This window comes from Salmo salar, chromosome 16, assembly GCF_965601325.2.
Source record: "Salmo salar chromosome 16, fSalSal1, whole genome shotgun sequence".
NCBI lineage: Eukaryota > Metazoa > Chordata > Actinopteri > Salmoniformes > Salmonidae > Salmo > Salmo salar.
In genome coordinates, this window is record NC_138306.1 from 77,611,373 (window position 1) to 77,626,423 (window position 15,051).

Here is a 15,051-nt window from a genome sequence, read left to right on the forward strand (position 1 = left end):
GCCCTGGTATCTTGTGTCTCATTTTCTTACTGGAGGTCTAGGTGTAGATAAGCCATCGTATTTCATGGTACAACCCATTTCACGGTACAACCCAGTTCAAAGTAAAACCCACATGATTGCCTATGTTCAGGTGATTCATGGCGGTTGGCAGACACTGCTTTGTATGTATGGAAATTCTTCTACGTTTCTTTATGTGGTATGGTAGCTATGGTAACTGGATCTCCTGGTAGACAATCATTTGAAGCCAGCAGCAGGTGTATAGGGAACTTGCATTAAGGCTTACAAATAGCGTTGCAAAATTCCAGTAACTTTCCCCAAAATTGGCAGGTTTGCCAGAAATCCTCATTGGAGGATTCTGGATTTCCTGCTTATTCCCTCCTGAATCTGGGAATCTTCCAACCGGGATTTCTGGAAAATTGGGCAATTTTGGGGAAAGTTACCGGAATTTTGCAACCCTACTTCCACAGCATAGAGCAAACAAAAGACATAACAAACCTTCCCATACATCAATACATAACTTTATTTAAATAAATGCTTTGTCGTTACAAAAAAGACAAGGTTAAAGTACATCAATTACACAGTGAATAAATATGACATATTTGTGATATTCACATAGATTTGTTAGTAACACTTCACTTAAAGCCAACAGGTGTATCTCATTGTAAGAATTGTCATAAGCATGTATGACCTTCTTATAACGTCTTACCATCGTCTCTGATGGACCCTGACTAAACAGCTATTTTCAGCCTGTTAAAGAATTGCAGCAAAGAAGCGTTATACCGTTTGGCTTTGAGTAAACTGTTACCTATTTGTGTCCTACATGCTTTTTTTATCACGAATATGGAATGTTTGAGATTTCATGGTCTTTCATACAAGCAAGCTTAAGACTGAGTTGAGAACACTTTCCAAGTCTCCTATGCATTCTAGTGGCAGGCATAGGCTGTACACACAGCCCCTGTCAAAGCTATCGGCATGTTACCATACCCTGAAAAAAGGGGATGTCTATTTCAAGGAATGTCAACAAAATATCTGGCAAATGTTTTGAGCGTCAATAAAATCAGTAGACGTCTGATTTAACATCATGTTCACAAACGGGACGTAGGATCAAAAAGTATCGTCACGGCCTTATATCCTGGAGACGTATATCTTCACACTCGTTAACTCATGGTTCTCTAGTAACCAATCTCCACATCCACATACTGCTAAAATGTCCTCGTTCAACGACAAGGCCTGATAATCTGGATGTAAATCTGGATTCAAAGTCATGAGAGAGAGAGAAGGCACTGAGATTTCCATAGAAACCCAAAGAGCCACACCTTTCCAGGGGTCATACAGGAGAGTCCTAGGCAGAAGACTGTGTTGTGGTCAGACAGGAGGCTACGAGAAGTCAATAGAAACGGCGTGCAACATTTGCATGTGATTTGAGCCTGTGTTGGATTTTTCAAAGCACCTGTACTTTCTTGGCTGTCGTTTATAAAAGACAAAACAAGCATATGACTGTCATGATGTGTTTTTGAGGTGATCTTTTTTATATACTTCACGGAAGGTAAGGCACAAAACAGACTACTAAAGGAGAAAGTATAGGAGGCACACACACACATACACACACAGTAATTTCATACAGTCACCCCTATGAAACTATATTGAGACACAACCCAACAGAAGTAGCAGTTGATGGGTTGATTAAGATAGCTACTGTAACTACTCTGTAACAACCTACTGTATACGAGCAGTTACTAGTTCTTAAGACCCTCAACTCAGAACAATCTGTGAGACAAAGTGGAAGAAAGGCAGGACTGAAAAAAGCTCTTCTCATCTCATCGCACTCAGAAGGACATATAAGGACATAGGCCCAAACTCAGACAGTAAAGTACTTTCAGTCACTGAGGTTCTCTTGTAGGGAAGTGCTCTGAAGGGACAAACATTTGGACTAAAAGAACAGAGTTACGTTTAAATACGACCCCAGATTACTGTGCTCCCCAGTAAAGAGTTCCTGTCAACATCACGATAATAACATAGGTGAAAAAGATGAGCTTTACTCTTTAGCCTTTAAATTTTGTTTAAACAGAATCTAATATAATTGAAATCAGAGAACATTGTTATATGTGCTTTAAAGGGAGGTTATAGGTCATCTCAGTATAGGTGGATGTATAGTTTAAAACCATGTGTATGTACTGTATCTGTGCCCTGCTTTCCTGATTTGATTGGCTTTTGCATATTTTGCATGTACATGTGATTTGCAGGAGTCGGGGTAAAGGGAGGCGGGCCTTGGCTCATGTCAGGTGACCAAATTGGCCATCGCTCATTCGTTTTTGTTGCTGTTGCTCTCCGGGTCTTTGCACTGGATGTCCACTCCGCTGTAGTCAGTGCCAGGGAGCTGCACGCCAAAACGGTCCACACACCAACAGATCCCCCGCTTCCGCCCACGTGATGGTTTACACTGCAGGAGGAGAGGAAATAGCAGGGAATAAGATGGAATACAATTAAATGAAATAGAATAGGATAGAATAAAATAGAATAGGATAGAATATGATAGGAATACAATGAAATGAATAGAATAGGATAGAATAAAATAGAATAGGATAGAATATGATAGGAATACAATGAAATTAAATAGAATAGGATAGAATAAAATAGAATAGGATAGAATATGATAGGAATACAATGAAATGAAATAGAATAGGATAGAATAAAATAGGAGAGAATAGGATAGGATAGGTGTCACGTCCTGACCATAGTAAGTTGTTATTTTCTATGGTAGAGTAGGTCAGGGCGTGACAGGGGGGTTTTCTAGTTTCGTTTTTCTATGTTGTTATGTTCTAGTTTTGTATTTCTATGTTGGGTTGTTCTAGTTTTTGTATTTCTATGTTGGGCTTTGTTTGAGATGATCTCCAATTAGAGGCAGCTGGTCATCGTTGTCTCTAATTGGAGGTCATATTTAAGTTGGTGTTTGTCCCACCTGGGTTTTTGGGAGATTAATTTTGAGTAGTGTGTGTTTCACCTCTGCGTCACAATTTGTTGTTTTTTGTCATTCAGTTTATTTATGTATTGCATAGTTTGACAGTATAAATAAAATGTGGAACGACACACACGCTGCACTTTGGTCCGCTCCTCATGACAACCATGACAATAGGAATACAATGAAATAGAATGGGATAGAATAAAACAGAATAGGATATAAAAGAAAAGGATAGGATAGAATATAACAGGATATCGAATCGAATAGGATAGAAGAGAACAGGATAGAATAGGATAGGATATAATACTATAAGATAGAATGGAATAAGATAGAATAGGATCAAATGAATACAATATGATAGAATAGGATACAATAGCATAGGATAGAATAGTCCATGGGTACCTGCTTGTGCTTGAAGAATCCCTTCTTGTCACAGTTGGGAAGGTATAGGGACAAAGCTAGGACTCTAGATGTGTTTTTTATCCTCTGAATGATCCCGTCCAGCTTTCTCCTGCAGGGTCCCTACACACATACAGGGTCATAGTTTAGGGCAAATATGGCGTGTGTGTGTGCGTGTGTGTCTGCGTGTATGTGTGTGTCTGCGTGTTTGTCTGCGTATACACTGTATATATGTTCAACTTACAAACTCAGGCTGCAATTTGTCCAGGGCGAGGGTTGAGTAGTCAAGGCTGCTGACAGAGTGGAGCTTGGCCTGCTGTCTCTTGCGGTCTTTAGCCTGTCTCATGGCCTGAGCCTTGCGGCTGCTGATGTGGTCTCTGCCCCCGTACAGAGGGACCTTGGCCTGGGGCAGCAGGGACTTTGGAACCTCTGCTAACATAGCTTCCTCTGGAGAATAACCGTCTGGGGAGACAGAGAGTCAGAAAGGATGATGATGATGGTTGCGATGGTGGTGAGGAAGAGGAGCAGGAGGACGAGGAAGAGAAGGAGGAGGAGGTGAAGGGGAGGGGAGGAGGAAGAGGAGGAGGAAGATGAGGAGGAAGAGGAGGAGGAGGAAAAAGAGGAGTAAAAAGAGGAGGAAGAGTAGGGGGAGGAGGAGGAGCAAGAGGGGGAGCAAGAGGAGGAGGAGGAATATGAAGCGGAAGAGGAGGAGGATGAGGAGGTAAGAAGAGTGGGATACTGTCAAGGTCTTCCACATCGGTGCAGATGAAGGAAAAGAGTTGAAAAGAGGCAGCAGGTTTAGACAGAGCCTCTCCTAACACTAGAGGGAGACCTTGAGGTTTTCCCAATCAAGAAATCTCCAGCTGACTCATACAATGTGTGCCTACTTCTCACAAATACTACTTGAGTAAAAGTCTAAACGTATTTGGTTTTAAATATACTTAAGTATCAAAGTAAAACTGTAAATCGTTTCAAATTCCTTATATTAAGCAAACCAGATGGCACCGGACAGCTCCTATAAAACTGGCAAGAATCCCTGGGTCTTGCCAAATCAAAATGTCCAATAACCCACTTCATCTGTCATAAAGATATTAACACTGACTAAAGATAGACCATATGCAGCAGGGACAGATCTATAAGCATAAGGAATGTTTCATTACAACAAAGTTATAAGAGTTATATAATACATAAGAGTTATAACAGTTACAGATTATATAAGAGTTATGAGTTATATATTATATAAGAGTTATATATTACATAAGCGTTATAAAAGTAATATATTACATAAGAGTTATAAGAGTTATAGATTACATAAGAGTTATATATAAGAGTTATATATTATATACGAGTTATAAGAGTTATAAGAGTTAAATACTATATAAAAATTATAAGAGTTATAAGAGTTAAATATTATATAAGAGTTATAAGTGTTATATATTATATAAGAGTTCTAAAAGTAATATATTACATAAGAGTTATAAGAGTTATATATAAGAGTTATATATTATATACGAGTTATATATTATATAAGAGTTATAAGAATTATTAAATATATAAGAGATGTAAGAGTTAAATATTATATAAGAGTTATAAGAATTGTATATTACATAAGAGTTAAGAGTTATATATTATATAATAGTTATATAATATATAAGAGTTATACGAGTTATATATTGTGTAAGAGTTATAAGAGTTATATATTACATAAGAGTTAAGAGTTATATATTATATAATAGTTATATAATATATAAGAGTTATAAGAGCTATATATTACATAAGAGTTATATATTATATAAGAATTATAAGAGTTATATAATATATAAGAGTTCTAAAAGTTATATATTATATAAGAGTTATAAGAATTATTAAATATATAAGAGATGTAAGAGTTACATATTATATAAGAGTTATAAGAGTTATATATTATATACGAGTTATAAGACTTATATAATATATAAGAGTCATAAGAGTTACATATTAAATAAGTCTTATATATTATATAAGATTTCTAAGAGTTATATATTATATAAGAGCTACATAATATATAAGATTTAACTGTACTGTATTTAACAATATTTATATATGAATAGTGTGTAAATAGTATTTGTGTTGTCTCTTGGTGTCTTTCCCATAACAGAAGATATTACATTAAATTCATAATTAAAAAATACAAATAAAATAAGAGTTATATAATATATAAGAGTTATAAGAGTTATGTAATATATAAGAGTTATATATGATATAAGAGTTATAAGAGTTATATATTATATAAGAGTTATAAGAGCTATACATTATATAAGAGTTATATATTATATAAGAGCTATATATTATATAAGAGTTATAAGAGTTATATATTATATAAGAGTTATGAGTTATATAATATATGAGTTATACGAGTTATATATTGTGTAAGAGTTATAAGAACTGTATATTACATAAGAGTTATCTAATATATAAGATATAAGAGTTATATATTATATAAGAGTTATAAGAGTTATATATTATATACGAGTTATAAGAGTTATATAATACATAAGAGTTATATGAGTTCTATATTATATAAGAGTTATAAGAGCTATATATTACATAAGTTATATATTATATACGAGTTATAAGAGTTATATAATATATAAGAGTTATACGAGTTATATATTATATAAGAGTTATAAGAGCTATATATTACATAAGTTATATATTATATACGAGTTATAAGATTTATATATTATATAAGAGTTATACGAGTTATATATTTTATATCAGAATTATAAGAGTTATATAATATATAAGAGTTATAAGAGCTATATATTACATAAGTTATATATTATATACGAGTTATAAGAGTTCTATATTATATAAGAGTTATAAGAGTTATATATTTTATATCAGAGTTATGAGAGTTATATATTATATAAGAGTTATACGAGTTATATATTATATAATAGTTATAAGAGCTATATATTATATAATATATAAGAGTTATACAAGTTATATATTATATAAGAGTTATAAGAGCTATATATTACATAAGTTATATATTATATACGAGTTATAAGATGTATATATTATATAAGAGTTATACGAGTTATATATTTTATATCAGAGTTCTAAGAGTTATATAATGTATAAGAGTTATAAGAGCTATAAACTACACAAGTTATATATTATATACGAGTTATAAGAGTTATATATTATATAAGAGTTATAAGAGTTATATAATATATAAGAGTTATATATTATATAAGAGTTATACGAGTTATATATTTTATATCAGAGTTATGAGTTATATATTATATAAGAGTTATACGAGTTATATATTATGTAATAGTTATAACAGCTATAGATTATATAAGAGTTATTAGAATTATATAATATATAGGAGCTATAAGAGTTATATAATATATATGAGGTATATAATATATGAGAGTTATAAGAGTTATATATTCTATAAGAGTTATGAGAGTTATATATTATATAAGAGTTAGAGGAGTTATATATTATATCAGAGTTATAAGTTATATAATGTATAAGAGTTATAAGAGCTATATATTACATAAGTTATATATTATATACGAGTTATAAGAGATATATATTATATAAGAGTTATAAGAGTTATATAATATATAAGAGTTATATATTATATAAGAGTTATACGAGTTATATATTTTATATCAGAGTTCTGAGTTATATATTATATAAGAATTATACGAGTTATATATTATGTAATAGTTATAAGAGCTATATATTATATAAGAGTTATTAGAATTATATAATATATAGGAGTTAGAAGAGTTATATAATATATATGAGTTATATAATATATGAGAGTTATGAGTTATATATTCTATAAGAGTTATAAGAGTTATATATTATATAAGAGTTAGAGGAGTTATATATTATATAAGAGTTATAAGAGTTATATATTATATAAGAGTTATGAGTTAAATATTATATAACTCTTATTTTATTTGTATTTGTATTTTTGTTTTTTATGTAATATTTTCTGTTGTTCTTGTCTATTACTGTTCTTTACTTTGTCATGTACTTACTTGTATGTTTCATTTGGACCCCAGGAAGAGTAGCTGCTGCATGTGCAGTAGCTAATGAGGATCCTAATAAACTGAACTATACCTCGCTAAGTAGGTGATTGAGTGGTATGTCACAGGGTTGAGAATATCTGTTGTGACATCATCGCTCCTGTCATCCTTCCTAGATTATTCTCAGAAAAGAGAATTCCCTCTTCAGTCCACTGGTTCCGCTGACACTATTTCTCTCCCGAGGCTGGTGCGTAGGCAGCATAGCCCAGCCGGCGTATAAAACCCAATCAAGTCCTCACTTCCTAATCTGGCCCACTCTAATCTTGCCAGTACTTCTGACTGAGTGATTCAGTGGGTTATGATGCATTTCCTGATCTGGGCGAATTTGATGCTCTCGAAATCCCACAGATTTAGTTGTAACGAAAAGACTCCTTATCCCCTTCCTCTCTCTTTCTACCTCCCACTCTCTCTGTCGATCTCTCTCTCTGTATCTGTCTATCTCTCTCTCTCTCTCTCTCTCTCTCTCTCTCTGTATCTGTCTATCTCTCTCTCTCTCTGTATCTGTCTATCTCTCTGTATCTCTCTCGACCCCCCTCTCTCTCATCTCTCTCTCTCTGTCTTTATCTCTTTCTCTCTTTCCTCCCCCTTGCCCTCTGTCCTCTCTAAATTCTCACACCCTGCAGGAAATGAGAAGAGGTGGTAAATCTTATCCAGTAGCAGGCTGGCAGTCAGAGAGGCACGCTCGGCTAACATTCTGCTGAATCACTGCACAGCTTAAAGATGATGACGCAGGGAGAGATGGAAAGAGGCAGAGGAGAAGGAGAGAAGGAGAGAGGATTTAAAGGAGGAAGAGTGAGATAGAGAAAGGATATTGGTGAAGGAGAGCAGGAGGAAGAGGGGAGAGAGAAATGACTTAATTGAGAAAGAGTTGGAGGAAGAAATCTAGCCAGAGAAAGGTGTAGAGATTACTTATTGCAGGTGGGAAGGGGGAGGGGGGGGGGGACATGGCAATGGAGAGAGGGAGGGTTGAGGGAGAGGAGGGAAAACCGCTGATCCCTCTCTCTTCAACAAATTTCAGGAGAGAAAATAAAAACTAAAGCTTGGGGGAAACCCCTGTGAAAGAACGTGACACTTGAGAAACCAGCTGACTAAGTGCTAATGAGTCAGACACAGTGACTGTCCCTCAAATGGCCCTCTAGAGAGCTGAGGACACTCTAAAATGTTTGTAATCTTCTTCACCTTGTTTCATGTACCTGGCACTAGGTCACTCATGCCAAGATGATGCCCTTGAAAACCCCTGATTTTCAGCTCTCAGCTGTGTGCTATCAATCAAACAATCTTAGCAATACATGTGGTGGATTTGGAATACACTACAGGGTGTGGTGTTTTTATGTGTGTGTGTGTGTGTGTGTGTGTGTGTGTGTGTGTGTGTGTGTGTGTGTGTGTGTGTGTGTGTGTGTGTGTGTGTGTGTGTGTGGTGTGTGTGTGTGTGTGTGTGTGTGTGTGTGTGTGTGTGTGTGTGTGTGTGTGTGTGTCGTCTAACAAATGGGATAATCTGCCAATGTAGTTCCAATAAAGATATGTGTGTCTAAATATTGAACATTTTAAAGAAATACAAATGGGAAAAAATGATAAATCAGTAAATGAAGACTCATATTTACCCCTGCCTGGATACAGCGGCCTGTACATCTTCTCGTTGGCGCACACTCCTCTCCCGTGGAGGAGCGCGTGCAGCGGTTTCTCCTCCCCGTTCTTCGGCAGGCATCGGAGCCCGTGCGTGCAAGTCCCCGTGTACACACCGCACGACTGGCCCTCGGGGAGCGCGCAAGTCAGGCAGCAACCACAGCCAGGCTCCTTCACCAGCTGGCATCCCACCGGCACTGGCGGACACATCGACATAAGCTTCTGGTCACACGGTTCGCACGGTACGAACGAGCCCAAACAACCCGACTCGCTTAGGAGAAGCGTTGCCAGGAGTGAAAAACTAATCAGCATATTGTTTCAAATTAAAATTATTACAAACATAAAATAACTATAATCAACTACTATGTGTATTGCATGGAACGCTTGCTATGCTTTCGTTTTGGGGCAAAAGTCCTTGAAAGAGTCACCATCCACAGGTGGCCACTGCCTGCGTGCGTAAAAGTCCCTTAATCACTGTATCAGATGCTAAGGTTCCACTCTTCACCCGGGCAAAGTGTCTGCGATGTCTTTATTGTGTCAAAAGTCCAATTATATTTGAGTTTAGATTGTCCACCGCGAAATTACCCGAGTATTCTCCTTTCGAGCTTTCAAATGTCGTTTTACACATGCACATCAATTGTCTCCAAATGAAGAAGAAAAAAGCAGGGATTGTCTTGTAGAAGAACCAATCTCTGTAGGCTGCCCTCCCCGCAGGTTTTCTGCACATACAGTATAATATGTGGCTTTGAGCTTGCCTTTTTAAAAACTGCCAGAGGCGAATCCTGTAACGATGGGTATATGTCAAACGACGTTGATGGGGGAGGGCGCACTTGTCAACTCGGTGCGGTGCTGTTGATTGTACAGGGCGGGTCCTGGCAAGTCCCCTGACTTCTACGACTGGGTACAAGGCGATGCTGAGGGCAAATAAATACAACCAACTGACTGGAACCTCAATGTTTTGGGGAGGATCAGCAAGTGCTGGATGTCCCCTGCATCAATCATGGACATTGACAGGGAATAAATAGGCCTATCTATTTGTAGGCTACAATTTCTCTTTGAAATACACTATTCTGGTGTATTTTCTGATGTTTTTTTTGGAATCAGGTGGGGAGGTGTTTTAAAAGAATGAATAAAGTAACACCAGTGATCCAGCCTTGAGTTGTATGGACTGATTTTAGGACCAGTGGACTAGACTGTGTCTACATTACATACGTTATTTGCCTCAAAGTAACATCTGCAACTCTTTGAGGAGATAAAAAGTTCACCAACTGAGGTTAAATATTTGGCAGATGATGTTAGCCCCACCTCTGCAAGATGTTTGCTGGAAGCTCTCCCAGCTAAACTGGGGTCACTGTGAGCTGTGGTTGTCTGTAATATTACCGCATGTGGTCAAGATAAGCCTATGGTCAGTATAGTTCGCCAAGGTCGATGTGACCTTCAGTATAGTTCGCCAAGGTTGATGTGACCTTCAGTATAGTTCGCCAAGGTCGATGTGACCTTGGGTACATTGTGTAGTTGTTGATTTGCCAATGTCAGATAATAACAAGTAGACATGAGTGTACTTCAGCCAGAAGATGCTATGACATCTTACTGTGTAATATTTGTAACATTGCCTGTGTGTGTGTGTGTGTGTGTGTGTGTGTGTGTGTGTGTGTGTGTGTGTGTGTGTGTGTGTGTGTGTGTGTGTGTGTGTGTGTGTGTGTGTGCGTGCGTGCTGTTGCCAAATTTAATCTCCAGTTCTTTCAGCTCCAAGCAATATTAACCCATTCTCTGCTTTCTTTCTTTCTTTCTTTCTTTCTTTCTTTCTTTCTTTCTTTCTTTCTTTCTTTCTTTCTTTCTTTCTTTCTTTCTTTCTTTCTTTCTTTCTTTCTTTCTTTCTTTCTTTCTTTCTTTCTTTCTTTCTTTCTCTCTCTCTCTCTTTCTTCCTTTCTTTCTCTCTACTTCAACACTGTAGACATACCCCATCACAACGCTCAACCTAGTATGACCTTTGACCTACCACCGTCATTCTATGCCACACCCATTAACGGAAGTCAGGGTCACCTACCGCCCTTGACCCCTAAACTTCCCCTCTTCTCCCTTCTCTCCTCCCTGCTCTCTCGTTCCGTCTGGACGAGAAGAAAGAGACGAAATAAGGGCATTGAGCTGAAACCTGCCAGACGTCTGTCTCTAGTCTGTCTCTAGTCTGTCTCCAGACGTCTGTCTCTAGTTTGTCTCTAGTCTGTCTCCAGACGTCTGTCTCTAGTCTGTCTCTAGACATCTGTCTCTAGTCTGTCTCTAGACGTCTGTCTCTAGTCTGTCTCAAGACGTCTGTCTCTAGTCTGTCTCTAGTCTGTCTCCAGACGTCTGTCTCTAGTCTGTCTCCAGACGTCTGTCTCTAGTCTGTCTCCAGACATCTGTCTCTAGTCTGTCTCTAGACATCTGTCTCTAGTCTGTCTCTAGACACCTGTCTCTAGTCTGTCTCTAGACGTCTGTCTCTAGTCTGTCTCTAGTCTGTCTCCAGATGTCTGTCTCTAGTCTGTCTCCAGACATCTGTCTCTAGTCTGTCTCTAGACGTCTGTCTTTAGTCTGTCTCTAGTCTGTCTCCAGACGTCTGTCTCCAGTCTGTCTCTAGTCTGTCTCCAGACGTCTGTCTCCAGTCTGTCTTTAGTCTGTCTCTAGTCTGTCTCCAGACATCTGTCTCTAGTCTGTCTCTAGACGTATGTCTTTAGTCTGTCTCTAGTCTGTCTCCAGACGTCTGTCTCTAGTCTGTCTCTAGACATCTGTCTCTAGTCTGTCTCTAGACGTCTGTCTCTAGTCTGTCTCTAGTCTGTCTCCAGATGTCTGTCTCTAGTCTGTCTCCAGACATCTGTCTCTAGTCTGTCTCTAGACGTCTGTCTTTAGTCTGTCTGTAGTCTGTCTCCAGACGTCTGTCTCCAGTCTGTCTCTAGTCTGTCTCCAGACGTCTGTCTCCAGTCTGTCTTTAGTCTGTCTCTAGTCTGTCTCTAGACTGTCTCCAGTCTGTCTCTAGTCTGTCTCCAGTCTGTCTCTAGGAGTCTGTCTCTAGTCTGTCTCTAGACGTCTGTCTCTAGTCTGTCTCTAGACGTCTGTCTCTAGTCTGTCTCCAGTCTGTCTCTAGACGTCTCTCTCTAGATGTATGTCTCTTGTCTGTCTCTAATCTGTCGCTAGTCTGTCTTTAGTCTGTCTCTAGACATCTGTCTCTAGATGTCTGTCTCTAGACGTCTGTCTCTAGTCTGTCTCTAGACGTCTGTCTCTAAACGTCTGCATCTAGACGTCTGTCTCTAGATATCTGTCTCTAGACGTCTGTCTCTAGTCTGTCTCTGGTCTGTCTCTAATCTCTCTAGACATCTGTCTCTAGTCTGTCTCTAGACTGTCTCCAGTCTGTCTCTAGTCTGTCTCTAGTCTGTCTCTAGGAGTCTGTCTCTAGTCTGTCTCTAGACATCTGTCTCTAGATATCTGTCTCTAGACGTCTGTCTCTAGTCTGTCTCTAGTTTGTCTTTAGTCTGTCTCTAGACGTCTGTCTCTAGTCTGTCTCTAGATTGTCTCTAGACGTCTGTCTCTAGAGGCCTGTCTCTAGACGTCTGTCTCTAGACGTCTGTCTCTAGACATCTGTCTCTAGTCTGTCTCTAGACATCTGTCTCTAGTCTGTCTCTAGACATCTGTCTATACTCTGTCTCTAGACGTCTGCCTCTAGACGTCTGCCTCTAGACTGTCTCCAGTCTGTCTCTAGTCTGTCTCCAGTCTGTCTCCAGTCTGTCTCTAGTCTGTCTCTAGTCTGTCTCTAGGAGTCTGTCTCTAGTCTGTCTCCACTCTGTCTCTAGACGTCTGTCTCTAATCTGTCTCTAGTCTGTCTCTAGATTGTCTCTAGACGTCTGTCTATAGTCTGTCTCTAGACGTCTGTCTCTAGACGTCTGCCTCTAGACGTCTGTCTCTAGACGTCTGTCTCTAGACTGTCTCTAGACGTCTGTCTCTAGTCTGTCTCTAGACGTCTGTCTCTAGACGTCTGCCTCTAGACGTCTGTCTCTTGACATCTGTCTCCAGACGTCTGTCTCTGGTCTGTCTCTAGTCTATCTCTAGACTGCCTCCAGTCTGTCTTCAGTCTGCCTCTAGTCTGTCTCTAGGAGTCTGTCTCTAGTCTGTCTCCAGTCTGTCTCTAGACATCTGTCTCTAGTCTGTCTCTAGACATCTGTCTATAGTCTGTCTCTAGACATCTGCCTCTAGACATCTGTCTCTAGACGTCTGTCTCTAGACATCTGTCACTAGACATCTGTCTCTAGTCTGTCTCTGGTCTGTCTCTAGTCTGTCTCTAGACGTCTGTCTCTAGTCTGTCTAGACATCTGTCTCTAGACATCTGTCTCTAGACATCTGTCTATAGTCTGCCTCTAGACGTCTTTCTCTAGATGTCTGTATCTCGTCTGTCTCTAGATTGTCTCTAGACGTCTGTCTCTAGAGGTCTGTCTCTAGTCTGTTTCTAGATGTCTGTCTCTAGATGTCTGTCTATAGTCTGTCTCTAGACATCTGTCTCTAGTCTGTCTCTAGACATCTGTCTCTAGTCTGTCTCTAGACATCTGTCTATAGTCTGTCTCTAGATGTCTGCCTCTAGACATCTGTCTCTAGATGTCTGTCTCTAGTCTGTCTCTGGTCTGTCTCTAGACATCTGTCTCTAGACGTCTGTCTCTAGTCTGTCTCTGGTCTGTCTCTAGTCTGTCTCTAGTCTGTCTCTAGACATCTGTCTCTAATCTGTCTCTAGATGTCTGTCTCTAGATGTCTGTCTGTAGTCTGTCTCTAGACATCTTTCTCTAGACTGTCTCTAGACATCTGTCTCTAGTCTGTCTCTAGTCTGTCTCTCGACGTCTGCCTTTAGACGTCTGTCTCTGGTCTGTCTCTGGTCTGTCTCTAGACATCTGTCTCTAGACGTCTGCCTCTAGACGTCTGTCTCTAGACGTCTGTCTCTAGTCTGTCTCTAGACTGTCTCCAGTCTGTCTCTTGTTTGTCTCTAGACATCTGTCTCTTGTCTGTCTCTAATCTGTCTCTAGTTTGTCTCTAGACGTCTGTCTCTAGCAGTCTGTCTCTAGTCTGTCGCTAGTCTGTCTTTAGTCTGTCTCTAGACGTCTGTCTCTAATCTGTCTGTAGATTGTCTCTAGACGTCTGTCTCTAGAGGTCTCTAGTCTGTCTCTAGACGTCTGTCTCTAGTCTGTCTCTAGTCTGTCTCTAGTCTGTCTCTAGACATCTGTCTCTTGTCTCTCTGGACGTCTGTCTCTAATCTGTCTCTAGTCTGTCTCTAGTCTGTCTCTAGACATCTGTCTCTTGTCATCTGTCTCTAGTCTGTCTCTAGACGTCTGTCTCTAATCTGTCTCTAGATTGTCTCTAGACGTCTGTCTCTAGAGGTCTGTCTCTAGTCTGTCTCTAGACATCTGTCTCTTGTCATCATTCTCTAGTCTGTCTCTAGTCTCTCTAGACATCTGTCTCTAGTCTCTCTGGACGTCTGTCTCTAGTCTGTCTCTAGTCTCTCTAGACATCTGTCTCTAGTCTTTCTGGACATCTGTCTCTAGTCTGTCTCTAGTCTGTCTCTAGACATCTGTCTCTAGTCTCTCTGGACATCTGTCTCTAGTCTGTCTCTAGACGTCTGTCTCTAGTCTGTCTCTAGTCTGTCTCTAGACATCTGTCTCTAGTCTCTCTGGACGTCTGTCTCTAGTCTGTCTCTAGACGTCTGTCTCTAGTCTGTCTCTAGTCTCTCTGGACGTCTGTCTCTAGTCTGTCTCTAGACGTCTGTCTCTAGTCTCTCTGGACGTCTGTCTCTAGTCTGTCTCTAGTCTGTCTCTAGACATCTGTATCTAGTCTCTCTGGACGTCTGTCTCTAGTCTGTCTCTAGACGTCTGTCTCTAGTCTCTCTGGACGTCTGTCTCTAGTCTGTCTCTAGACGTCTGTCTCCAGCCAAAGGGTTCATTGTGCTGCACTACTATGCAAAACATATCA

The 15,051-nt window shown here is 39.1% G+C and overlaps 1 protein-coding gene across 1 annotated transcript; it reads right to left on the bottom strand.

Annotated features, from left to right (window-relative positions):
• Positions 1–496: 496 nt before the first annotated feature.
• On the bottom strand, positions 497–9,911 carry LOC100194500 (insulin-like growth factor-binding protein 5). Its single transcript, XM_014150691.3, has 4 exons — positions 9,054–9,911; positions 3,603–3,820; positions 3,362–3,481; positions 497–2,440 (listed from the first exon to the last, which is right to left on the bottom strand). The coding sequence occupies exons 1-4, from the start codon at positions 9,385–9,387 to the stop codon at positions 2,303–2,305; spliced, it is 810 nt and encodes a 269-aa protein (XP_014006166.1). The 5' UTR covers positions 9,388–9,911; the 3' UTR covers positions 497–2,302.
• Positions 9,912–15,051: the final 5,140 nt, after the last annotated feature.

What these genes read in the sequence shown, in the direction of transcription:
- LOC100194500 (XM_014150691.3), bottom strand. Translation starts at nt 9,387, where the DNA reads ATGCTGATTAGTTTTTCACTCCTGGCAACGCTTCTCCTAAGCGAGTCG. An exon ending in GCCGCTGTATCCAGGCAGGG is followed by an intron (nt 3,821 to 9,053) that starts GTAAATATGAGT and finishes CTGTCTCCCCAG; the next exon opens with ACGGTTATTCTCCAGAGGAA. An exon ending in GATTCTTCAAGCACAAGCAG is followed by an intron (nt 2,441 to 3,361) that starts GTACCCATGGAC and finishes CTCCTCCTGCAG; the next exon opens with TGTAAACCATCACGTGGGCG.